Source organism: Dendropsophus ebraccatus, chromosome 1 (assembly GCF_027789765.1).
Source record: "Dendropsophus ebraccatus isolate aDenEbr1 chromosome 1, aDenEbr1.pat, whole genome shotgun sequence".
Classification (NCBI taxonomy): domain Eukaryota; kingdom Metazoa; phylum Chordata; class Amphibia; order Anura; family Hylidae; genus Dendropsophus; species Dendropsophus ebraccatus.
Window position 1 is genome coordinate 1,312,098 of NC_091454.1, and position 27,466 is coordinate 1,339,563.

The following is a 27,466-nucleotide window of genomic DNA, read 5'->3' on the forward strand; positions in this document are numbered from 1 at the left end:
GGGGGGGTCAGTGTGGGGGTGACAGGATGATATCGGGGTGAAGTATGGGGGGGTCAGTGTGGGGGTGACAGGATGCTATCGGGGTGAAGTATGGGGGGGGGTCAGTGTGGGGGTGACAGGATGCTATCGGGGTGAAGTATGGGGGGGGGTCAGTGTGGGGGTGAGATCTAGGTGGTACCGGGGTCAGTGTGGGGGTGACAGGATGCCATCGGGGTGAAGTATGGGGGGTCAGTGTGGGGGTGACAGGATGATATCGGGGTGAAGTATGGGGGGGTCAGTGTGGGGGTGACAGGATGATATCGGGGTGAAGTATGGGGGGGTCAGTGTGGGGGTGACAGGATGCTATCGGGGTGAAGTATGGGGGGTCAGTGTGGGGGTGAGCTCCAGGTGGTACCGGGGTCAGTGTGGGGGTGAGCTCCAGGTGATACCGGGGTCAGTGTAGGGGTGACAGGATGCTATCGGGGTGAAGTATGGGGGGGTCAGTGTGGGGGTGAGCTCCAGGTGATACCGGGGTCAGTGTGGGGGTGACAGGATGCTATCGGGGTGAAGTATGGGGGGGTCAGTGTGGGGGTGACAGAATGCTATCGGGGTGAAGTATGGGGGGGTCAGTGTGGGGGTGACAGGATGCTATCGGGGTGAAGTATATGGGGGGTCAGTGTAGGGGTGACAGGATGCTATCGGGGTGAAGTATGGGGGGGTCAGTGTGGGGGTGACAGGATGCTATCGGGGTGAAGTATGGGGGGGTCAGTGTGGGGGTGACAGGATGCTATCGGGGTGAAGTATGGGGGGGTCAGTGTGGGGGTGACAGGATGCTATCGGGGTGAAGTATATGGGGGGTCAGTGTAGGGGTGACAGGATGCTATCGGGGTGAAGTATGGGGGGTCAGTGTAGGGGTGACAGGATGCTATCGGGGTGAAGTATGGGGGGGGGGTCAGTGTGGGGGTGACAGGATGCTATCGGGGTGAAGTATAGGGGGGGTCAGTGTAGGGGTGACAGGATGCTATCGGGGTGAAGTATGGGGGGGGGTCAGTGTAGGGGTGACAGGATGCTATCGGGGTGAAGTATAGGGGGGGTCAGTGTAGGGGTGACAGGATGCTATCGGTGTGAAGTATGGGGGGGGTCAGTGTAGGGGTGACAGGATGCTATCGGGGTGAAGTATATGGGGGGTCAGTGTAGGGGTGACAGGATGCTATCGGGGTGAAGTAGGGGGGGTCAGTGTGGGGGTGACAGGATGCTATCGGGGTGAAGTAGGGGGGGTCAGTGTGGGGGTGACAGGATGCTATCGGGGTGAAGTATGGGGGGGTCAGTGTAGGGGTGACAGGATGCTATCGGGGTGAAGTATGGGGGGTCAGTGTGGGGGTGACAGGATGCTATCGGGGTGAAGTATGGGGGGTCAGTGTAGGGGTGACAGGATGCTATCGGGGTGAAGTATATGGGGGGTCAGTGTGGGGGTGACAGGATGCTATCGGGGTGAAGTATGGGGGGGTCAGTGTGGGGGTGACAGGATGCTATCGGGGTGAAGTATATGGGGGGTCAGTGTAGGGGTGACAGGATGCTATCGGGGTGGAGTACCGGGCTCAGGTGTCGCTCTCCTCACACCTCACGCTTCTCTGTCACTTCATGATGAGCGGGAAGGCGGGAACTCTCTGGGGGCGTGGTTACTGCGCTCGCTCTAGAAGACTCACTCCATGATTGGCTGGCTACTGCCAGTGAGCGGGGCCGCGCTGCGCGTTCTGTCTTAGCAGGCTGCGCGCGCCCCCGCTCCGTGACAGACATGGCGGCGGATCCGAGCTCGGACTGGGTCGGCTCTCTGCCCTGGGCGTGGGGCTACGGGATCACGGCGGGCGGACGGGTGTTCTTCATCAAGTGAGCGGGGTGTGGGGGGGCTGTAGGGTGTGACAGCGCCGGGGGGGGGCCACCTGTCACCGTCGGGTCTCATCTGTGTCTGCTCTCCCCACAGTGAGGAAGCCAAGAGCACAACCTGGCTGCACCCGGTGACCGGGGAGACGGTACTGACGGGACACAGGAGGACCCCCGGTAAGTGACTATATGTGTGTATATAACCCCCATACTGTATGTACCCCCATGTGTGTATATATAACCCCCATACTGTATGTACCCCCATGTGTGTATATATAACCCCCCATACTGTATGTACCCCCATATGTGTGTATATATAACCCCCATACTGTATGTACCCCATGTGTGTATATATAACCCCCCATACTGTATGTACCCCCATGTGTGTATATATATAACCCCCATACTGTATGTACCCCCATGTGTGTATATATAACCCCCATACTGTATGTACCCCCATGTGTGTATATATATAACCCCCATACTGTATGTACCCCCATATGTGTATATATATAACCCCCATACTGTATGCACCCCCATATGTGTATATATAACCCCCCATATTGTATGTACCCCATATGTGTATATATATATAACCCCCATACTGTATGTACCCCATGTGTGTGTATATAACCCCCATACTGTATGTACCCCCATGTGTGTATATATATAACCCCCATACTGTATGTACCCCCATGTGTGTATATATATAACCCCCATACTGTATGTACCCCCATATGTGTATATATATAACCCCCCATACTGTATGTACCCCCATGTGTGTATATATAACCCCCCATACTGTATGTACCCCCATATGTGTGTATATATAACCCCCATACTGTATGTACCCCATGTGTGTATATATAACCCCCCATACTGTATGTACCCCCATGTGTGTATATATATAACCCCCATACTGTATGTACCCCCATGTGTGTATATATAACCCCCATACTGTATGTACCCCCATGTGTGTATATATATAACCCCCATACTGTATGTACCCCCATATGTGTATATATAACCCCCATACTGTATGTACCCCCATGTGTGTATATATAACCCCCATACTGTATGTACCCCCATGTGTGTGTATATATATATAACCCCCATACTGTATGTACCCCCATGTGTGTATATAACCCCCATACTGTATGTACCCCATATGTGTATATATATAACCCCCATACTGTATGTACCCCCATATGTGTATATATATAACCCCCATACTGTATGTACCCCCATGTGTGTATATATAACCCCCATACTGTATGTACCCCCATGTGTATATATATACACCCCCCATACTGTATGTACCCCATATGTGTATATATATAACCCCCATACTGTATGTACCCCCATATGTGTATATATAACCCCCATACTGTATGTACCCCCATGTGTGTGTGTATATATATATAACCCCCATACTGTATGTACCCCCATATGTGTATATATATAACCCCCCATACTGTATGTACCCCCATATGTGTATATATATAACCCCCCATACTGTATGTACCCCCATATGTGTATATATAACCCCCATACTGTATGCACCCCCATATGTGTATATATAACCCCCCCATATTGTATGTACCCCATATGTGTATATATATATAACCCCCATACTGTATGTACCCCATGTGTGTGTATATATAACCCCCATACTGTATGTACCCCATGTGTATATATATATAACCCCCATACTGTATGTACCCCCATATGTGTATATATAACCCCCTCATACTGTATGTACCCCCATATGTGTATATATATACACCCCCCATACTGTATGTACCCCCATGTGTATATATATAACCCCCATACTGTATGTACCCCCATATGTGTATATATATAACCCCCATACTGTATGTACCCCCATGTGTATATATATAACCCCCATACTGTATGTACCCCCATGTGTATATATATAACCCCCCATACTGTATGTACCCCCATATGTGTATATATATAACCCCCATACTGTATGTACCCCCATGTGTGTATATATATAACCCCCCATACTGTATGTACTCCATGTGTATATATAACCCCCATACTGTATGTACCCCCATATGTGTATATATATAACCCCCATACTGTATGTACCCCCATATGTGTATATATATAACCCCCCATACTGTATGTACCCCATGTGTATATATAACCCCCATACTGTATGTACCCCCATGTGTGTGTATATATAACCCCCCATACTGTATGTACCCCCATGTGTGTATATATAACCCCCATACTGTATGTACCCCCATGTGTGTGTATATATAACCCCCCATACTGTATGTACCCCCATGTGTATATATAACCCCCCATACTGTATGTACCCCCATGTGTGTATATATAACCCCCATACTGTATGTACCCCCATGTGTGTATATATAACCCCCATACTGTATGTACCCCATGTGTGTATATATAACCCCCATACTGTATGTACCCCATATGTGTGTATATATAACCCCCCATACTGTATGTACCCCCATGTGTGTATATATAACCCCCATACTGTATGTACCCCCATGTGTGTATATATATAACCCCCCATACTGTATGTACCCCATATGTGTGTATATATAACCCCCATGTGTATATATATAACCCCCATACTGTATGTACCCCCATATGTGTATATATATAACCCCCCATACTGTATGTACCCCCCATGTGTATATATATATATAACCCCCATACTGTATGTACCCCATATGTGTATATATAACCCCCATACTGTATGTACCCCCATGTGTGTATATATATAACCCCCATACTGTATGTACCCCCATGTGTGTGTATATATAACCCCCCATACTGTATGTACCCCCATGTGTGTGTATATATAACCCCCCATACTGTATGTACCCCCATATGTGTATATATAACCCCCATACTGTATGTACCCCCATATGTGTATGTATATAACCCCCCATACTGTATGTACCCCCATATGTGTGTATATAACCCCATACTGTATGTACCCCCATATGTGTATATATATAACCCCCTCATACTGTATGTACCCCCATGTGTATATATATAACCCCCCATACTGTATGTACCCCCATATGTGTATATATAACCCCCATACTGTATGTACCCCCATGTGTGTGTATATATAACCCCCATACTGTATGTACCCCATGTGTGTATATATACCCCCATACTGTATGTACCCCATGTGTGTATATATAACCCCCATACTGTATGTACCCCATATGTGTGTGTATATAACCCCCATACTGTATGTACCCCCATGTGTATATATATAACCCCCATACTGTATGTACCCCATATGTGTATATATATGTACCCCCATGTGTGTGTATATAACCCCATACTGTATGTACCCCCATGTGTGTGTATATAACCCCATACTGTATGTACCCCCATGTGTGTATATATAACCCCCATACTGTATGTACCCCCATATGTGTGTATATATATAACCCCCATACTGTATGTACCCCCATATGTGTATATATAACCCCATACTGTATGTACCCCCATATGTGTATATATATAACCCCCATACTGTATGTACCCCCATATGTGTATATATAACCCCCATACTGTATGTACCCCATGTGTGTATATATACCCCCATACTGTATGTACCCCCATGTGTATATATAACCCCCATACTGTATGTACCCCATATGTGTATATATACCCCCATACTGTATGTACCCCCATATGTGTATATAACCCCCCATACTGTATGTACCCCCATATGTGTATATATAACCCCCATACTGTATGTACACCCATATGTGTATATATAACCCCCATACTGTATGTACACCCATATGTGTATATATAACCCCCATACTGTATGTACCCCCATATGTGTATATATAACCCCCATACTGTATGTACCCCATATGTGTATATATAACCCCCATACTGTATGTACCCCCATATGTGTATATATAACCCCCATACTGTGTGTACCCCCATATGTGTATATCTGCTCCCCCATACTGTGTGTACCCCCATATGTGTATATCTGCTCCCCCATACTGTGTGTACCCCCATATGTGTATATCTGCTCCCCCATATGTGTATATCTGCTCCCCCATACTGTGTGTACCCCCATATGTGTATATCTGCTCCCCCATACTGTGTTTACCCCCATATGTGTATATCTGCTCCCCCATACTGTGTACCCCCATATGTGTATATCTGCTCCCCCATACTGTGTGTACCCCCATATGTGTATATCTGCTCCCCCATACTGTGTGTACCCCCATATGTGTATATCTGCTCCCCCATACTGTGTGTACCCCCATATGTGTATATCTGCTCCCCCATACTGTGTGTACCCCCATATGTGTATATCTGCTCCCCCATACTGTGTGTACCCCCATATGTGTATATCTGCTCCCCCATACTGTGTGTACCCCCATATGTGTATATCTGCTCCCCCATACTGTGTGTACCCCCATATGTGTATATCTGCTCCCCCATACTGTGTGTACCCCCATATGTGTATATCTGCTCCCCCATACTGTGTGTACCCCCATATGTGTATATCTGCTCCCCCATACTGTGTGTACCCCCGTATGTGTATCTGCTCCCCCATACTGTGTGTACCCCCATATGTGTATCTGCTCCCCCATACTGTGTGTACCCCCGTATGTGTATCTGCTCCCCCATACTGTGTGTACCCCCGTGTGTGTGTATCTGCTCCCCCATACTGTGTGTACCCCCGTATGTGTATCTGCTCCCCCATACTGTGTGTACCCCCGTGTGTGTGTATCTGCTCCCCCATACTGTGTGTACCCCCGTGTGTGTGTATCTGCTCCCCCATACTGTGTGTACCCCCGTGTGTGTATATCTGCTCCCCCATACTGTGTGTACCCCCGTGTGTGTATATCTGCTCCCCCATACTGTGTGTACCCCCGTGTGTGTATATCTGCTCCCCCATACTGTGTGTACCCCCGTGTGTGTATATCTGCTCCCCCATACTGTGTGTACCCCCGTGTGTGTATATCTGCTCCCCCATACTGTGTGTACCCCCGTGTGTGTATATCTGCTCCCCCATACTGTGTGTACCCCCGTGTGTGTATATCTGCTCCCCCATACTGTGTGTACCCCCGTGTGTGTATATCTGCTCCCCCATACTGTGTGTACCCCTGTGTGTGTATATCTGCTCCCCCATACTGTGTGTACCCCCGTGTGTGTATATCTGCTCCCCCATACTGTGTGTACCCCCGTGTGTGTATATCTGCTCCCCCATACTGTGTGTACCCCCGTGTGTGTATATCTGCTCCCCCATACTGTGTGTACCCCCGTGTGTGTATATCTGCTCCCCCATACTGTGTGTACCCCCGTGTGTGTATATCTGCTCCCCCATACTGTGTGTACCCCCGTGTGTGTAATATCTGCTCCCCCATACTGTGTGTACCCCCGTGTGTGTATATCTGCTCCCCCATACTGTGTGTACCCCCGTGTGTGTATATCTGCTCCCCCATACTGTGTGTACCCCCCGTGTGTGTATATCTGCTCCCCCATACTGTGTGTACCCCCGTGTGTGTATATCTGCTCCCCCATACTGTGTGTACCCCCGTGTGTGTATATCTGCTCCCCCATACTGTGTGTACCCCCGTGTGTGTATATCTGCTCCCCCATACTGTGTGTACCCCCGTGTGTGTATATCTGCTCCCCCATACTGTGTGTACCCCCGTGTGTGTATATCTGCTCCCCCATACTGTGTGTACCCCCGTGTGTGTATATCTGCTCCCCCATACTGTGTGTACCCCCGTGTGTGTATATCTGCTCCCCCATACTGTGTGTACCCCCGTGTGTGTATATCTGCTCCCCCATACTGTGTGTACCCCCATATGTGTATATCTGCTCCCCCATACTGTGTGTACCCCCGTGTGTGTATATCTGCTCCCCCATACTGTGTGTACCCCCGTGTGTGTATATCTGCTCCCCCATACTGTGTGTACCCCCGTGTGTGTATATCTGCTCCCCCATACTGTGTGTACCCCCGTGTGTGTATATCTGCTCCCCCATACTGTGTGTACCCCCGTGTGTGTATATCTGCTCCCCCATACTGTGTGTACCCCCGTGTGTGTATATCTGCTCCCCCATACTGTGTGTACCCCCGTGTGTGTATATCTGCTCCCCCATACTGTGTGTACCCCCGTGTGTGTATATCTGCTCCCCCATACTGTGTGTACCCCCGTGTGTGTGTATATCTGCTCCCCCATACTGTGTGTACCCCCGTGTGTGTATATCTGCTCCCCCATACTGTGTGTACCCCCGTGTGTGTATATCTGCTCCCCCATACTGTGTGTACCCCCGTGTGTGTATATCTGCTCCCCCATACTGTGTGTACCCCCGTGTGTGTATATCTGCTCCCCCATACTGTGTGTACCCCCGTGTGTGTATATCTGCTCCCCCATACTGTGTGTACCCCCGTGTGTGTATATCTGCTCCCCCATACTGTGTGTACCCCCGTGTGTGTATATCTGCTCCCCCATACTGTGTGTACCCCCGTGTGTGTGTATCTGCTCCCCCATACTGTGTGTACCCCCGTGTGTGTATATCTGCTCCCCCATACTGTGTGTACCCCCGTGTGTGTATATCTGCTCCCCCATACTGTGTGTACCCCCGTGTGTGTATATCTGCTCCCCCATACTGTGTGTACCCCCGTGTGTGTATATCTGCTCCCCCATACTGTGTGTACCCCCGTGTGTGTATATCTGCTCCCCCATACTGTGTGTACCCCCGTGTGTGTATATCTGCTCCCCCATACTGTGTGTACCCCCGTGTGTGTATATCTGCTCCCCCCTACTGTGTGTACCCCCGTGTGTGTATATCTGCTCCCCCATACTGTGTGTACCCCCGTGTGTGTATATCTGCTCCCCCATACTGTGTGTACCCCCGTGTGTGTATATCTGCTCCCCCATACTGTGTGTACCCCCCGTGTGTGTATATCTGCTCCCCCATACTGTGTGTACCCCCGTGTGTGTATATCTGCTCCCCCATACTGTGTGTACCCCCGTGTGTGTATATCTGCTCCCCCATACTGTGTGTACCCCCGTGTGTGTATATCTGCTCCCCCATACTGTGTGTACCCCCGTGTGTGTATATCTGCTCCCCCATACTGTGTGTACCCCCGTGTGTGTATATCTGCTCCCCCATACTGTGTGTACCCCCGTGTGTGTATATCTGCTCCCCCATACTGTGTGTACCCCCGTGTGTGTATATCTGCTCCCCCATACTGTGTGTACCCCCGTGTGTGTATATCTGCTCCCCCATACTGTGTGTACCCCCGTGTGTGTATATCTGCTCCCCCATACTGTGTGTACCCCCGTGTGTGTATATCTGCTCCCCCCATACTGTGTGTACCCCCGTGTGTGTATATCTGCTCCCCCATACTGTGTGTACCCCCGTGTGTGTATATCTGCTCCCCCATACTGTGTGTACCCCCGTGTGTGTATATCTGCTCCCCCATACTGTGTGTACCCCCATAATGTACTGCTGAGGGGACAAGGAAGGACCCCTGTATCTATATAGCTTCCTCCATACTATATTCCTCCCATATCTGTACTGCTGTTCACCCAATGTGTATACCCCCTTATATCTGTACTGCTGAGGGGACATGAGAAGAGGGGCTGTCCCCAATCTACCCTTCTAGATCTACTATAACCCCCCATATCTGTACTGAGGAGGGGAGACGGGAGGATGACCAATGACTCCCAATAATAGGTGTATTTTGTATTGACCCCGTATATGTGTATATCTGCCCCCTGGTGTGTCTATACTGTATACGGTGATATCACTGCTGTTCTGTATACGAGTCTGTGCTCCCCTCTGTATATGTTGGATGTGGTGAGATCACTATATAGTACATAGGATGGGAGTGATGACCCAGGGCTGTGGGCACCTGATGTCGGCCCCCTCACCTATATACATGTGGGGGTGGGCCAGCTCATACCCCCTCACCACATAACCACATACAGGTCTGTGTAAATATTCATAGGGTGCAGAGTTCTGTTGCGATGTTCTGCAGTAGTTCTGTGTCTTGCATGAATCCCGACCTGGGCGCACACGCTCCTGTCACAAGAGTAAGGACTTACTGGTCGTGTGGCGCTGTGTCTGGCCCCGTCTGGGCATCTGAGTGAGTGGTCTGTGCGTTGTGCCACTCCGCCGGCCCCATCTGAGTGAGTGGTCTGTGCGTTGTGCCACTCTGCCGGCCCCGTCTGAGTGAGTGGTCTGTGCGTTGTGCCACTCCGCCGGCCCCGTCTGAGTGAGTGGTCTGTGCGTTGTGCCACTCCGCCGGCCCCGTCTGAGTGAGTGGTCTGTGTGTTGTGCCGCTCCGCCGGGCTGCTCACCAGTATGGCTGGTGTTTGTCGGGGAAGCAGATGGTGTCTGCTCTGTCTATATATGGAGTGGTAAGTGTGGGAAGCGTCTGAGCACGATGTAATACAGTGACTTGTGCATAGTATATGGGGCGACCACCCTCACACTACTGGCAGTGTTACTAGGGTCCTCTATGGCTGGTGACCCGGCGGAGCCCCCCCCTCACTTCTCTGATCTGGGGAGCTGACAGCAAGCGTATATGGAGGTGAATGACATCCATCCTTCACTTCTGTGATCTATCGCGATCAGCTCTCTCTTCCATAGTGAAAGCTGTTTGTGTATATACACAGGTATCACTATATACCCAGGGATCACTATATACCCAGGGATCACTATATACCCAGGGATCACTATATACCCAGGGATCACTATATACCCAGGGATCACTATATACCCAGGGATCACTATATACCCAGGGATCACTATATACCCAGGGATCACTATATACCCAGGGATCACTATATACCCAGGGATCACTATATACCCAGGGATCACTATATACCCAGGGATCACTATATACCCAGGGATCACTATATACCCAGGGATGACCGTGGAGGGGAGGGATCACTATATACCCAGGGATGACCGTGGAGGGGAGGGATCACTATATACCCAGGGATGACCGTGGAGGGGAGGGATCACTATATACACAGGGATGACCGTGGAGGGGAGGGATCACTATATACACAGGGATGACCGTGGAGGGGAGGGATCACTATATACACAGGGATGACCGTGGAGGGGAGGGATCACTATATACACAGGGATGACCGTGGAGGGGAGGGATCACTATATACACAGGGATGACCGTGGAGGGGAGGGATCACTATATACACAGGGATGACCGTGGAGGGGAGGGATCACTATATACACAGGGATGACCGTGGAGGGGAGGGATCACTATATACACAGGGATGACCGTGGAGGGGAGGGATCACTATATACACAGGGATGACCGTGGAGGGGAGGGATCACTATATACACAGGGATGACCGTGGAGGGGAGGGATCACTATATACACAGGGATGACCGTGGAGGGGAGGGATCACTATATACATCTATATCTCTGTATGATAATTTCTCTCTGTCCATAGTGATCACCCTCCCGGCTCTGCACTAACACCCTGTATCTCTTCTCTTGTAGACTTACCCACCGGCTGGGAGGAGGCGTACACCTTTGAGGGAGCCCGATACTACATAAAGTAAGTGTCCCTGCTTCATCCTCCTACTTGTCACTGTTCCTATAGACTTGGTGGTCGGTCTTGGATCAGCTCACGTGGCTGATGGCTTCTTGTGTCCGCTCTATCCTGATACCTACCACAATGGCTGATACATTGCGTCAGACCCTCTGCAGTATTCACTGCCAGCAGACTGCCACCTTGATTGTAAAGACTTAAAGCACAAAGTCTGTACTCTAATGGTGGGTTGTATTGCAGTGTCAGTGGCCGGTAGTGACGTGGTGTATGATGAGAAGTGATCTGCACAGTGTCAGCTGGGATTTATCCCAGTGTTTATAAGGAGCTCTTGGTGATTGGCAGTGGTGTGCTGACGACACTGTCATCCATAGGAGGCCAGCACTAGTCATAGGCTAACCCGCGGATAGTAGTGTTCAGCCGTTTTGCTTAAATTGGAAAAAGGAAAAATTGACGGTCTGGACTTTTGCCCGGATTCGAACCTTATTGAAGTCAGTGGGGACACGAAGTTTGAACCTCAAAAATGGGTGTCGGAAGGGGTAGGGGGTGGGAAATGCAACCGAAATGTGGGTTGTTAACAGGACAAGCTCTTTCAAATGTGACATTTTTCATGAACTTTGAAGCCGTTCCTGAGTGACTGATAGCAGGATAAAAGTGCTGCGACCTTCTGCAGTGTGGAGAGCAGCGGTGAGGCGGCAGAGCTTGTGATGATAATGAGGAGGAGGTCATAGACCCCACATGGACTGAAGCCTCAGAGTCTGGAGGAAGAGGTGGGGGACACAGAGCCCCAGACATCCAGTGGCCCATAACCAGGTTGGTACAGGTTACTGTGCCCAGGGCACCAAATCCAGCTCGGAGGAACTTGCTGGCATGGCACCTCCGCTGGTAAAGTAACAAGAAATTGTCAATTTTAGAGATTTTTCGCTCAGACCACCCTAGCTTTATGTCTAGCAGATCTACATTCGGAGGTAAAATGGTTGGGCTGGATTCACACCTCGTTTTTGCAATCCATTTTTTTTCATCTGGTTTTTGCAAAAAACAGATAAATAAAAAACTGGTTGCAAAAACGAGGTGTGAACCCAGCCTTATTCTTCCTGAATGTTTGTATATCCTGGAACATGCGTCGTCCCCAATGCCGCATTCGTTTCTCTAACAGCTAAATGGCGTGCTTCCCTTGTTCGTCTGGGGTAACAATAGGTCCAGACTCAAGTTATCAACATTGCAGAGACCTAAAGCTCAGGGAGTGAATTACTTTTACTGTTTAACAGATCATTTTAAAATCGCATAAAAGCTGGAGTCCTCCCTAACCCCGACACCATCTCACCTTCTACCATGGTCTATGGCAACTGTGGCTGGTATTGGAGGGGAAGCCGGAAAGTAATTGGTTACTTTTACATAGGTTGGCGCACCAGGTGTGGAAGGCTGATGATATCCAGATGGACAGACCTCTATGGTATGACCCTCTGGATGTGGACCTAAATTTTTGGATAAACCATAATAGTTTTATTGGAGATGGGTATACAGCAGCTACAGGAGACTATTCCGAGGCTCTTTACACAAGTATTTACAGTTAGGCCATGACATGGTGGTGCAGCTTGACACTCCTGATAAACCAATATCCTCTGATTGAGACCTTTAAACCACAGGGCCCCCTATATATCTACTCCATATATATTCCTTATGAGCGCCAAGACTCAGTCCATCCGTCTGGTGGTGGAGGACAGGTGGAAGGTAATAACACCATGACTGACAGACGATGAGTGGAAGGAGGCACTATCTCTCCTACAATAAGCTGACACAGCTTTTTATTCCTCACCAGTGCTATCTGACTCATGTCGGGCAGCATGGGAGGGTATCCCTCCAGTCGGGGCCATAGATGTAGACACCTGAGAGCTAAGTTCTGCCACCTGTTCTGGGTATCTGTTCCTTCTGGAGTGGTGGACCTTGTAGCACAGATTCTTCGGCGGCCATTGATGCTGGAACCTAAGGGGCATGCTCAGGGAATCTTTGATGAGTAACAGTGCACTCGGCATCAGATTTTTCTGTGTGAGTCTATATTTTTGGCCAGGAAGCCATCTCTTAGTGATGGATGGATCCACGACCTCCTACCACTATGAGCTGGAAACGGCTAGACAACATGGCCTTATTCTATGGAGATCTGGTCTATAAACAGAGAGGCTGCCTTGACTAAACTCCATAAAGTATGGGGCCTACGGTGTCACTCTGACCTTACCGACTATTCCGTTAGTAGATACACAAGGTTGTGTGCTTCCTCCAGGGCCCTATTACATGCAGCGATTATCGTGTAAAGATTTGCTATAACGATCCTTTCTGAATATTACATTGACTGATTGCTGATATAAACGATCACTTTTCCGGTCGTTAATCGTTCCTCAGGACAACCCATACAGCATGTTTTGTCTGGGAACGACTTATTGGACCAACAGATTTGCGACTGATTGGCGAACTACCAACGATAACTTTGCCACATTTTAAAAGACAATTAACGATTTTTTTTCTTCATGGATTGATCATTAGGTGTAGATAATCATTCATTTTCGTTTTTTATAGCACATTTTTAAACTATAATCACTTGGTGTAATAGAGCCTTTAAGGGGTTATCCAGCGCCACAACAACATGGCCATTTTCTTCCAGAGACAACTCGACTGGTTCAGGTATGGTTTGCAATTAAGCTCCATTCACTTCACTCCAATGAAACTGAATTACAAAACCTTCACCCAAGCTGCAGACAAGAGAGGGGCTATCTCTGGAGCAAAGTAGCCATGTTTTTGTAGGACTGGATAACCCCTTTAAGTGCTCTGTGAGTACAAACCCTCTTGACCTTTCTGACCCCTGGTATTACCCTCCCCCGTGAGGTACTCCTGGCTCTGTTGGAAATCCTTGTTTTCGGTTTCTGTGGTTTTGGTTACTGATGGCTCTGGATTCGGTACTCATGGATCCGCGGTTAGGCTTTATTCTCCATGTTTAGCTATGTAATACGGTGGTGGTGGTTTTGGTTACTGATGGCTCTGGATTTGGTACTCGTGGATCCATAGTTAGGCTTTATTCTCCATGTTTAGCTATGTAATACGGTGGTGGTGGTTTTGGTTACTGATGGCTCTGGATTTGTTATTCGTGGATCCGCGGTTAGGCTTTATTCTCAATGTGTAGCTATGTAATACGGTGGTGGTGGTTTTGGTTACTGATGGCTCTGGATTTGGTACTCGTGGATCCATAGTTAGGCTTTATTCTCAATGTGTAGCTATGTAATACGGTGGTGGTGGTTTTGGTTACTGATGGCTCTGGATTCGGTACTCGTGGATCCATAGTTAGGCTTTATTCTCCATGCGTAGCTATGTAATACGGTGGTGGTGGTGGTTTTGGTTACTGATGGCTCTGGATTTGGTACTCGTGGATCCGCGGTTAGGCTTTATTCTCAATGTGTAGCTATGTAATACGGTGGTGGTGGTTTTGGTTACTGATGGCTCTGGATTTGTTATTCGTGGATCCGCGGTTAGGCTTTATTCTCAATGTGTAGCTATGTAATACGGTGGTGGTGGTGGTTTTGGTTACTGATGGCTCTGGATTTGTTCGTGGATCCGCGGTTAGGCTTTATTCTCAATGTGTAGCTATGTAATACGGTGGTGGTGGTTTTGGTTACTGATGGCTCTGGATTTGGTACTCGTGGATCCATAGTTAGGCTTTATTCTCCATGCGTAGCTATGTAATACGGTGGTGGTGGTTTTGGTTACTGATGGCTCTGGATTTGTTATTCGTGGATCCGCGGTTAGGCTTTATTCTCAATGTGTAGCTATGTAATACGGTGGTGGTTTTGGTTACTGATGGCTCTGGATTTGGTACTCGTGGATCCATAGTTAGGCTTTATTCTCCATGCGTAGCTATGTAATACGGTGGTGGTGGTTTTGGTTACTGATGGCTCTGGATTTGGTACTCATGGATCCGCGGTTAGGCTTTATTCTCCATGCGTAGCTATGTAATACGGTGGTGGTGGTGGTGGTGGTTTTGGTTACTGGTGGCTCTGGATTTGGTACTCGTGGATCCATAGTTAGGCTTTATTCTCCATGCGTAGCTATGTAATGTGGTGGTTTTGTTTTCTCGTTGTTCAATTAATCTGTGGTCATTGCTATTACTGTCATTTCTTTCTCCTATGTCTACGCCTCGTAAGCGTGTGTAGCGTTCTCCATTGTACAACACCTCTACAATGTATCCTCTCTTCCACCTTTTGTATGTGATGCCTATGCGTCCATTGTGGCTGGAGGAGATGGATGAAAGAACGAGCAGTGTTGGCAGCTTTAGTAGTAATAGTAATTGTTACTCATATAGCGTCTACATCCTCCGCAGCCCGTCACTATTCTATGGGGTTTCCTGCCGCCACTACCAGGTGCCATCCCTGCGGCCATCAACATGGTGGTGAGAGAATGCAGTGTGCGCCGTGCAGCCACATCAGCCTACGCTCCACATAACCCCCCCATACACCGGGACGTCACCGCTGATTGTCCACTGGGTTAATGTAGTGGCAGCCCCAGGTGTGAGACGTTATAATGCTTGTCTCACCACTACCCTGGATGCTAGACGTCAGTCCTTGCTGCTGCACCACCAGCTCCAGCACAGCCAGGGATAAGTGACAGCCGGCTGGCCTGGGGGACAAACCACACAAACCCTGGCGGAGCTTCCAAGGGGTAGGCCCAGGATACGCCTATACTGATCACCTCTCTCTGCCCTCTCCTCCTCCTCCTGGTGGATCACTTCTCTCTGCCCTCTCCTCCTCCTCCTGGTGGATCACTTCTCTTCCTGGATGATCACCTCTCTGCCCTCTCCTCCTCCTGGATGATCACCTCTCTCTCTGCCCTCTCCTCCTCCTGGATGATCACCTCTCTCTCTCTCTGCCCTCTCCTCCTCCTGGATGATCACCTCTCTCTCTCTCTGCCCTCTCCTCCTCCTGGATTATCACCTCTCTCTCTCTGCCCTCTCCTCCTCCTGGATGATAACCTCTCTCTCTCTCTGCCCTCTCCTCCTCCTGGATTATCACCTCTCTCTCTCTCTCTCTGCCCTCTCCTCCTCCTGGTGGATCTCCTCCTCCTGGTGGATCACCTCTCTCCTCCTCCTGGTGGATCACCTCTCTCTCTCTCTGCCCTCTCCTCCTCCTGGTGGATCACCTCTCTCCTCCTCCTGGTGGATCACCCCTCTCCTCCTCCTCCTACTCCTCCTCCACCTCCTCCTGGATGATCACCCCTCTCTGCCCTCTCCTCCTCCTGGTGGATCACCCCTCTCTGCCCTCTCCTCCTCCTGGATGATCACCTCTCTCTCTCTCTGCCCTCTCCTTTTCCTCTGTGCTGCAGGTTGCTCCTGTTCTTCCTGTTCTCTCACACCTGCTGCTGATCTCTTTGCTGATCTTGGTGTAGTCTCATGTTGAGGGAGGGGGCAGTGACTCAGGGATGCCGCCGCCGCCGCTGTGTAATCCTGTCAGGTCTCTGCTTGTCCGACAAACATCGCTGAGAGGCCATGCTAACCTGTAGAGAAAGCTGCTCTCAGCTGTTACCTGGGGTTATCCCTGGCCCCCCATAGACACCCCTCCGAGAGACACCCTCCTCACTACACCCCCCTCCAGAGAGACACCCTCCTCAGCACACCCCCATTCCAGACAGACACCCTCCTCAGTACACCCCCCCTCCAGAGAGACACCCTCCTCACTACACCCCCCTCCAGAGAGACACCCTCCTCACTACACCCCCCCTCCAGAGAGACACCCTCCTCAGTACACCCCCCTCCAGAGACACCCTCCTCAGTACACCCCCCTCCAGAGAGACACCCTCCTCAGTACACCCCCCTCCAGAGAGACACCCTCCTCACTACACCCCCCTCCAGAGAGAAACCCTCCTCACTACACCCCCCTCCAGAGAGACACCCTCCTCACTACACCCCCCTCCAGAGAGACACCCTCCTCACTACACCCCCCTCCAGAGAGACACCCTCCTCACTACACCCCCCTCCAGAGAGACACCCTCCTCACTACACCCCCCTCCAGAGACACCCACCTCACTACACCCCCCTCCAGAGAGACACCCTCCTCACTACACCCCCCTCCAGAGAGACACCCTCCTCAGTACACCCTCCTCAGTACACCCCCCTCCAGAGAGACACCCTCCTCAGTACACCCTCCTCAGTACACACCCCCCCCCCCTCCAGAGAGACCCCCTCTCTATCACCGTAGTTCCTCCTGGGACCCCCCATATTTAGGATCCTCGTCTTCTCTGTGGTCACATCCTGTTTATCCATCATGTTATTCTTTCCCAGGCTTCATCCTGCTGATATCCTCCGGAGCTGCGCTCCCACCAGACACTGCGTTCTTCACTGCCGCTCTCTCACGCTCTTTGCTCTCTGATGTCACACGCTCCTCTCCTGTAGATGAGCGCTCTCTGATGTCACACGCTCCTCTCCTGTAGATGAGCGCTCTCTGATGTCACACGCTCCTCTCCTGTAGATGAGCGCTCTCTGATGTCACACGCTCCTCTCCTGTAGATGAGAGTTCTCTGATGTCACACGCTCCTCTCCTGTAGATGAGCGCTCTGTGATGTCACACGCTCCTCTCCTGTAGATGAGCGCTCTCTGATGTCACACGCTACTCTCCTGTAGATGAGCGCTCTCTGATGTCACACGCTCCCCTACTGTAGATGAGCGCTCTCTGATGTCACACGCTCCCCTCCTGTAGATGAGCGCTCTCTGATGTCACACGCTCCTCTCCTGTAGATGAGCGCTCTCTGATGTCACACGCTCCCCTACTGTAGATGAGCGCTCTCTGATGTCACACGCTCCCCTCCTGTAGATGAGCGCTCTCTGATGTCACACGCTCCTCTCCTGTAGATGAGTGCTCTCTGATGTCACACGCTCCTCTCCTGTAGATGAGTGCTCTCTGATGTCACACGCTCCTCTCCTGTAGATGAGCGCTCTCTGTCACACGCTCCTCTCCTGTAGATGAGCGCTCTCTGATGTCACACGCTCCTCTCCTGTAGATGAGCGCTCTCTGATGTCACACGCTCCTCTCCTGTAGGTGAGCGCTCTCTGATGTCACACGCTCCTCTCCTGTAGATGAGCGCTCTCTGCTCTCTGATGTCACACGCTCCTCTCCTGTAGATGAGCGCTCTCTGATGTCACATGCTCCTCTCCTGTAGATGAGCGCTCTCTGCTCTGTCACACGCTCCTCTCCTGTAGATGAGCGCTCTCTGATGTCACACGCTCCCCTCCTGTAGATGAGCGCTCTCTGATGTCACACGCTCCCCTCCTGTAGATGAGCGCTCTCTGATGTCACACGCTCCTCTCCTGTAGATGAGCGCTCTCTGATGTCACACGCTCCTCTCCTGTAGATGAGCGCTCTCTGATGTCACACGCTCCTCTCCTGTAGATGAGCGCTCTCTGATGTCACACGCTCCTCTCCTGTAGATGAGCGCTCTCTGCTCTCTGATGTCACACGCTCCCCTCCTGTAGATGAGCGCTCTCTGCTCTCTGATGTCACACGCTCCTCTCCTGTACATGAGCGCTCTCTGCTCTCTGATGTCACACGCTCCTCTCCTGTACATGAGCGCTCTCTGCTCCCTGATGTCACACGCTCCTCTCCTGTAGATGAGCGCTCTCTGATGTCACACGCTCCTCTCCTGTAGATGAGCGCTCTCTGATGTCACACGCTCCTCTCCTGTAGATGAGTGCTCTCTGATGTCACACGCTCCTCTCCTGTAGATGAGCGCTCTCTGCTCTCTGATGTCACACGCTCCCCTCCTGTAGATGAGCGCTCTCTGCTCTCTGATGTCACACGCTCCTCTCCTGTAATGAGCGCTCTCTGCTCTCTGATGTCACACGCTCCCCTCCTGTAGATGAGCGCTCTCTGATGTCACGTGCTCCTCTCCTGTAGATGAGCGCTCTCTGATGTCACACGCTCCCCTCCTGTAGATGAGTGCTCTCTGATGTCACATGCTCCTCTCCTGTAGATGAGCGCTCTCTGTCACACGCTCCTCTCCTGTAGATGAGCGCTCTCTGATGTCACACGCTCCCCTCCTGTAGATGAGTGCTCTCTGATGTCACACGCTCCTCTCCTGTAGATGAGCGCTCTCTGATGTCACACGCTCCTCTCCTGTAGATGAGCGCTCTCTGATGTCACACGCTCCTCTCCTGTAATGAGCGCTCTCTGCTCTCTGATGTCACACGCTCCTCTCCTGTAGATGAGCGCTCTCTGATGTCACACGCTCCTCTCCTGTAGATGAGCGCTCTCTGCTCTCTGATGTCACACGCTCCCCTCCTGTAGATGAGTGCTCTCTGATGTCACACGCTCCCCTCCTGTAGATGAGCGCTCTCTGATGTCACACGCTCCTCTCCTGTAGATGAGCGCTCTCTGCTCCCTGATGTCACACGCTCCCCTCCTGTAGGTGAGCGCTCTCTGATGTCACACGCTCCTCTCCTGTAGATGAGCGCTCTCTGCTCTCTGATGTCACACGCTCCCCTCCTGTAGATGAGTGCTCTCTGATGTCACACGCTCCCCTCCTGTAGATGAGCGCTCTCTGATGTCACACGCTCCTCTCCTGTAGATGAGCGCTCTCTGCTCCCTGATGTCACACGCTCCCCTCCTGTAGGTGAGCGCTCTCTGATGTCACACGCTCCTCTCCTGTAGATGAGCGCTCTCTGCTCTCTGATGTCACACGCTCCTCTCCTGTAGATGAGTGCTCTCTGATGTCACACGCTCCCCTCCTGTAGATGAGCGCTCTCTGATGTCACACGCTCCTCTCCTGTAGATGAGCGCTCTCTGCTCCCTGATGTCACACGCTCCTCTCCTGTAGATGAGCGCTCTCTGCTCTCTGATGTCACACGCTCCTCTCCTGTAGATGAGCACTCTCTGCTTTCTGATGTCACACGCTCCCCTCCTGTAGATGAGAGCTTTCTGATGTCACACGCTCCCCTCCTGTAGATGAGTGCTCTCTGATGTCACACGCTCCCCTCCTGTAGGTGAGCGCTCTCTGATGTCACACGCTCCTCTCCTGTATGTGAGCGCTCTCTGATGTCACACGCTACTCTCCTGTAGATGAGCGCTCTCTGATGTCACATACTCCTCTCCTGTAGATGAGCGCTCTCTGATGTCACACGCTCCCCTCCTGTAGATGAGCGCTCTCTGATGTCACACGCTCCTCTCCTGTAGATGAGTGCTCCCTGATGTCACACGCTCCCCTCCTGTAGATGAGCGCTCTCTGCTCCCTGATGTCACACGCTCCCCTCCTGTAGATGAGTGCTCTCTGATGTCACACGCTCCCCTCCTGTAGATGAGCGCTCTCTGATGTCACACGCTCCTCTCCTGTAGATGAGCGCTCTCTGCTCCCTGATGTCACACGCTCCCCTCCTGTAGGTGAGCGCTCTCTGATGTCACACGCTCCTCTCCTGTAGATGAGCGCTCTCTGCTCTCTGATGTCACACGCTCCTCTCCTGTAGATGAGTGCTCTCTGATGTCACACGCTCCCCTCCTGTAGATGAGCGCTCTCTGATGTCACACGCTCCTCTCCTGTAGATGAGCACTCTCTGCTCTCTCTCACACGCTCCTCTCCTGTAGATGAGCGCTCTCTGATGTCACACGCTCCCCTCCTGTAGATGAGCGCTCTCTGATGTCACACGCTCCCCTCCTGTAGATGAGCGCTCTCTGATGTCACACGCTCCCCTCCTGTAGATGAGTGCTCTCTGCTCTCTGATGTCACACGCTCCTCTCCTGTAGGTGAGCGCTCTCTGATGTCACACGCTCCCCTCCTGTAGATGAGTGCTCTCTGCTCTCTGATGTCACACGCTCCTCTCCTGTAGATGAGCGATCTCTGATGTCACACGCTCCTCTCCTGTAGATGAGCGCTCTCTGCTCTCTGATGTCACGCGCTCCTCTCCTGTAGATGAGTGCTCCTGATGTCACACGCTCCCCTCCTGTAGATGAGTGCTCCTGATGTCACACGCTCCCCTCCTGTAGATGAGTGCTCTCTGATGTCACACGCTCCTTTCCTGTAGATGAGCGCTCTCTGATGTCACACGCTCCCCTCCTGTAGATGAGCGCTCTCTGATGTCACACGCTCCCCTCCTGTAGATGAGAGCTCTCTGATGTCACATGCTCCTCTCCTGTAGATGAGCGCTCTCTGCTCCCTGATGTCACACGCTCCTTTCCTGTAGATGAGCGCTCTCTGATGTCACACGCTCCCCTCCTGTAGATGAGTGCTCTCTGATGTCACGCGCTCCTCTCCTGTAGATGAGCGCTCTCTGCTCTCTGATGTCACATGCTCCCCTCCTGTAGATGACCGCTCTCTGCTCTCTGATGTCACACGCTCCCCTCCTGTAGATGAGTGCTCTCTGATCTCTGATGTCACACGCTCCTCTCCTGTAGATGAGCGCTCTCTGCTCCCTGATGTCACACGCTCCCCTCCTGTAGATGAGCGCTCTCTGATGTCACACGCTCCTCTCCTGTAGATGAGTGCTCTCTGATGTCACACGCTCCCCTCCTGTAGATGAGCGCTCTCTGATGTCACACGCTCCCCTCCTGTAGATGAGCGCTCTCTGATGTCACACGCTCCCCTCCTGTAGATGAGCGCTCTCTGCTCTCTGATGTCACGTGCTCCTCTCCTGTAGATGAGCGCTCTCTGATGTCACACGCTCCTCTCCTGTAGATGAGCGCTCTCTGATGTCACACGCTCCTCTCCTGGTAGATGAGCGCTCTCTGATGTCACACGCTCCCCTCCTGTAGATGAGCGCTCTCTGCTCCCTGATGTCACACGCTCCTCTCCTGTAGATGAGCGCTCTCTGATGTCACACGCTCCTCTCCTGTAGATGAGCGCTCTCTGATGTCACACGCTCCCCTCCTGTAGATGAGCGCTCTCTGATGTCACACGCTCCCCTCCTGTAGATGAGCGCTCTCTGCTCTCTGATGTCACACGCTCCTCTCCTTTAGATGAGTGCTCTCTGATGTCACGCGCTCCTCTCCTGTAGATGAGCGCTCTCTGCTCTCTGATGTCACACGCTCCTCTCCTTTAGATGAGTGGTCTCTGATGTCACGCGCTCCTCTCCTGTAGATGAGCGCTCTCTGCTCTCTGATGTCACGCGCTCCTCTCCTGTAGAGGAGCGCTCTCTGATGTCACACGCTCCCCTCCTGTAGATGAGTGCTCTCTGATGTCACACGCTCCTCTCCTGTAGATGAGCGTTCTCTGATGTCACACGCTCCACTCCTGTAGATGAGCGCTCTCTGATGTCACACGCTCCCCACCTGTAGATGAGCGCTCTCTGATGTCACACGCTCCTCTCCTGTAGATGAGTGCTCTCTGATGTCACACGCTCCTCTCCTGTAGATGAGCGCTCTCTGCTCTCTGATGTCACACGCTCCTCTCCTGTAGATGAGCGCTCTCTGATGTCACACGCTCCCCTCCTGTAGATGAGCGCTCTCTGATGTCACACGCTCCTCTCCTGTAGATGAGCGCTCTCTGATGTCACACGCTCCTCTCCTGTAGATGAGCGCTCTCTGATGTCACACGCTCCTCTCCTGTAGATGAGAGTTCTCTGATGTCACACGCTCCTCTCCTGTAGATGAGCGCTCTCTGATGTCACACGCTCCTCTCCTGTAGATGAGAGTTCTCTGATGTCACACGCTCCTCTCCTGTAGATGAGTGCTCTCTGATGTCACACGCTCCTCTCCTGTAGATGAGAGCTCTCTGATGTCACATGCTCCTCTCCTGTAGATGAGCGCTCTCTGATGTCACACGCTCCTCTCCTGTAGATGAGCGCTCTCTGCTCTCTGATGTCACACGCTCCCCTCCTGTAGATGAGCGCTCTCTGCTCTCTGATGTCACACGCTCCTCTCCTGTAGATGAGCGCTCTCTGATGTCACACGCTCCCCTCCTGTAGATGAGCGCTCTCTGATGTCACATGCTCCTCTCCTGTAGATGAGCGCTCTCTGATGTCACATGCTCCCCTCCTGTAGATGAGCACTCTCTGCTCTCTGATGTCACGCGCTCCTCTCCTGTAGATGAGCGCTCTCTGATGTCACACGCTCCTCTCCTGTAGATGAGTGCTCTCTGATGTCACACGCTCCTCTCCTGTAGATGAGCGCTCTCTGATGTCACACGCTCCCCTCCTGTAGATGAGCGCTCTCTGATGTCACACGCTCCCCTCCTGTAGATGAGCGCTCTCTGATGTCACACGCTCCTCTCCTGTAGATGAGCGCTCTCTGATCTCTGATGTCACGTGCTCCTCTCCTGTAGATGAGTGCTCTCTGATGTCACACTCTCCTCTCCTGTAGATGAGCGCTCTCTGCTCCCTGATGTCACACGCTCCTCTCCTGTAGATGAGTGCTCTCTGATGTCACACGCTCCTCTCCTGTAGGTGAGTGCTCTCTGATGTCACACGCTCCCCTCCTGTAGATGAGCGCTCTCTGATGTCACACGCTCCTCTCCTGTAGATGAGAGCTCTCTGATGTCACACGCTCCCCTCCTGTAGATGAGCGCTCTCTGATGTCACACGCTCCCCTCCTGTAGATGAGCGCTCTCTGATGTCACACGCTCCCCTCCTGTAGATGAGTGCTCTCTGCTCTGATGTCACATGCTACTCTCCTGTAGATGAGTGCTCTCTGATGTCACATACTCCCCTCCTGTAGATGAGCGCTCTCTGATGTCACACGCTACTCTCCTGTAGATGAGCGCTCTCTGCTCTCTGATGTCACACGCTACTCTCCTGTAGATGAGCACTCTCTGCTTTCTGATGTCACACGCTCCCCTCCTGTAGATGAGCGCTCTCTGATGTCACACGCTCCTCTCCTGTAGATGAGCGCTCTCTGATGTCACACGCTCCCCTCCTGTAGATGAGCGCTCTCTGATGTCACACGCTCCTCTCCTGTAGATGAGCGCTCTCTGATGTCACACGCTCCCCTCCTGTAGATGAGCGCTCTCTGATGTCACACGCTCCTCTCCTGTAGATGAGAGCTCTCTGATGTCACACGCTCCCCTCCTGTAGATGAGCGCTCTCTGATGTCACACGCTCCCCTCCTGTAGATGAGCGCTCTCTGATGTCACACGCTCCCCTCCTGTAGATGAGTGCTCTCTGATGTCACACGCTCCTCTCCTGTAGATGAGCGCTCTCTGCTCTCTGATGTCACACGCTCCCCTCCTGTAGATGAGCGCTCTCTGATGTCACACGCTCCCCTCCTGTAGATGAGCGCTCTCTGATGTCACACGCTCCTGTAGATGAGCGCTCTCTGATGTCACACGCTCCCCTCCTGTAGATGAGCGCTCTCTGATGTCACACGCTCCCCTCCTGTAGATGAGTGCTCTCTGCTCTCTGATGTCACACGCTCCTCTCCTGTAGATGAGTGCTCTCTGCTCCCTGATGTCACACGCTCCCCTCCTGTAGATGAGCGCTCTCTGATGTCACACGCTCCTCTCCTGTAGATGAGAGCTCTCTGATGTCACACGCTCCTCTCCTGTAGATGAGCGCTCTCTGATGTCACACGCTCCCCTCCTGTAGATGAGCGCTCTCTGATGTCACACGCTCCCCTCCTGTAGATGAGCGCTCTCTGATGTCACACGCTCCCCTCCTGTAGATGAGCGCTCTCTGATGTCACACGCTCCTCTCCTGTAGATGAGCGCTCTCTGATGTCACACGCTCCCCTCCTGTAGATGAGCGCTCTCTGCTCTCTGATGTCACACGCTCCTCTCCTGTAGATGAGCGCTCTCTGCTCCCTGATGTCACATGCTCCTCTCCTGTAGATGAGTGCTCTCTGATGTCACACGCTCCCCTCCTGTAGATGAGCGCTTTCTGCTCTCTGATGTCACACGCTACTCTCCTGTAGATGAGCACTCTCTGCTTTCTGATGTCACACGCTCCCCTCCTGTAGATGAGAGCTCTCTGATGTCACACGCTCCTCTCCTGTAGATGAGCGCTCTCTGATGTCACACGCTCCCCTCCTGTAGATGAGAGCTCTCTGATGTCACACGCTCCCCTCCTGTAGATGAGCGCTCTCTGATGTCACACGCTCCCCTCCTGTAGATGAGCGCTCTCTGATGTCACACGCTCCTCTCCTGTAGATGAGCGCTCTCTGCTCTCTGATGTCACACGCTCCCCTCCTGTAGATGAGCGCTCTCTGATGTCACACGCTCCTGTAGATGAGCGCTCTCTGATGTCACACGCTCCCCTCCTGTAGATGAGTGCTCTCTGCTCCCTGATGTCACACGCTCCCCTCCTGTAGATGAGCGCTCTCTGATGTCACACGCTCCTCTCCTGTAGATGAGCGCTCTCTGATGTCACACGCTCCCCTCCTGTAGATGAGCGCTTTCTGATGTCACACGCTCCCCTCCTGTAGATGAGCGCTCTCTGCTCTCTGATGTCACACGCTCCTCTCCTGTAGATGAGCGCTTTCTGATGTCACACGCTCCCCTCCTGTAGATGAGCGCTCTCTGCTCTCTGATGTCACACGCTCCTCTCCTGTAGATGAGCGCTCTCTGCTCTCTGATGTCACATGCTCCTCTCCTGTAGATGAGCGCTCTGATGTCACACACTCCTGTAGATGAGCGCTCTCTGATGTCACACGCTCCTCTCCTGTAGATGAGTGCTCTCTGATGTCACACGCTCCCCTCCTGTAGATGAGCGCTCTCTGCTCTCTGATGTCACATGCTCCTCTCCTGTAGATGAGCGCTCTCTGATGTCACACGCTCCCCTTCTGTAGATGAGCGCTCTCTGATGTCACACGCTCCTCTCCTGTAGATGAGCGCTCTCTGATGTCACACGCTCCCCTCCTGTAGATGAGCGCTCTCTGATGTCACACGCTCCCCTCCTGTAGATGAGCGCTCTCTGATGTCACACGCTCCTCTCCTGTAGATGAGTGCTCTCTGATGTCACATGCTCCCCTCCTGTAGATGAGCGCTCTCTGATGTCACACGCTCCCCTCCTGTAGATGAGCGCTCTCTGATGTCACATTCTCCTCTCCTGTAGATGAGCGCTCTCTGATGTCACACGCTCCCCTCCTGTAGATGAGTGCTCTCTGATGTCACACGCTCCTCTCCTGTAGATGAGCGCTCTCTGCTCTCTGATGTCACACGCTCCCCTCCTGTAGATGAGCGCTCTCTGCTCTCTGATGTCACACGCTCCCCTCCTGTAGATGAGCGCTCTCTGATGTCACACGCTCCCCTCCTGTAGGTGAGCGCTCTCTGATGTCACACGCTCCTCTTCTGTAGATGAGCGCTCTCTGATGTCACACGCTCCTCTCCTGTAGATGAGTGCTCTCTGATGTCACATGCTCCCCTCCTGTAGATGAGCGCTCTCTGATGTCACACGCTCCCCTCCTGTAGATGAGTGCTCTCTGCTCTCTGATGTCACACGCTCCTCTCCTGTAGATGAGCGCTCTCTGATGTCACACGCTCCTCTCCTGTAGATGAGCGCTCTCTGATGTCACATGCTCCCTTCCTGTAGATGAGCGCTCTCTGTCACACGCTCCTCTCCTGTAGATGAGCGCTCTCTGATGTCACACGCTCCTCTCCTGTAGATGAGCGCTCTCTGCTCTCTGATGTCACACGCTCCTCTCCTGTAGATGAGCGCTCTCTGCTCTCTGATGTCACATGCTCCTCTCCTGTAGATGAGCGCTCTCTGCTCTCTGATGTCACACGCTCCCCTCCTGTAGATGAGCGCTCTCTGATGTCACACGCTCCCCTCCTGTAGATGAGCGCTCTCTGATGTCACACGCTTCTCTCCTGTAGATGAGCGCTCTCTGATGTCACACGCTTCTCTCCTGTAGATGAGCGCTCTTTGTCACTGTGTAACACGGGGGGGGGGGGGGGTGCTGTGCTGTGTGTGATGTCCCTGTCCCGGTGTGGAGGTTATGCAGGGGTCTTGCACTGGAAGTCTAATCCTCTGTTAGTGCGTGTTTGGGTAGCGGTGTACCGGCCCCTAGGTGCAGGCTGTGATGGTGTCAGTACTCGGGGTCCGGCCCCTCGGTGCAGGCTGTGATGGTGTC

At 51.9% G+C, this 27,466-nt stretch overlaps 1 protein-coding gene across 5 annotated transcripts in view; it reads left to right on the forward strand.

Annotated features, from left to right (window-relative positions):
• The first annotated feature begins 1,737 nt into the window (after positions 1-1,737).
• Positions 1,738-27,466, forward strand: part of PLEKHA5 (pleckstrin homology domain containing A5) — a 110,596-nt gene continuing 84,867 nt past the window's right edge. For 3 of the 5 annotated variants that reach the window (XM_069963630.1, XM_069963635.1, XM_069963641.1), the window contains exons 1-3: positions 1,739-1,866; positions 1,961-2,037; positions 11,402-11,459. In XM_069963630.1, coding sequence (XP_069819731.1) covers positions 1,775-1,866; positions 1,961-2,037; positions 11,402-11,459 — 227 coding nt within the window. In that variant the 5' untranslated portion in view covers positions 1,739-1,774. Of the gene's footprint in view, positions 1,867-1,960; positions 2,038-11,401; positions 11,460-27,466 lie in introns of all 5 variants that reach the window. The other 2 variants (XM_069963656.1, XM_069963648.1) reach the window with 2 other exon arrangements.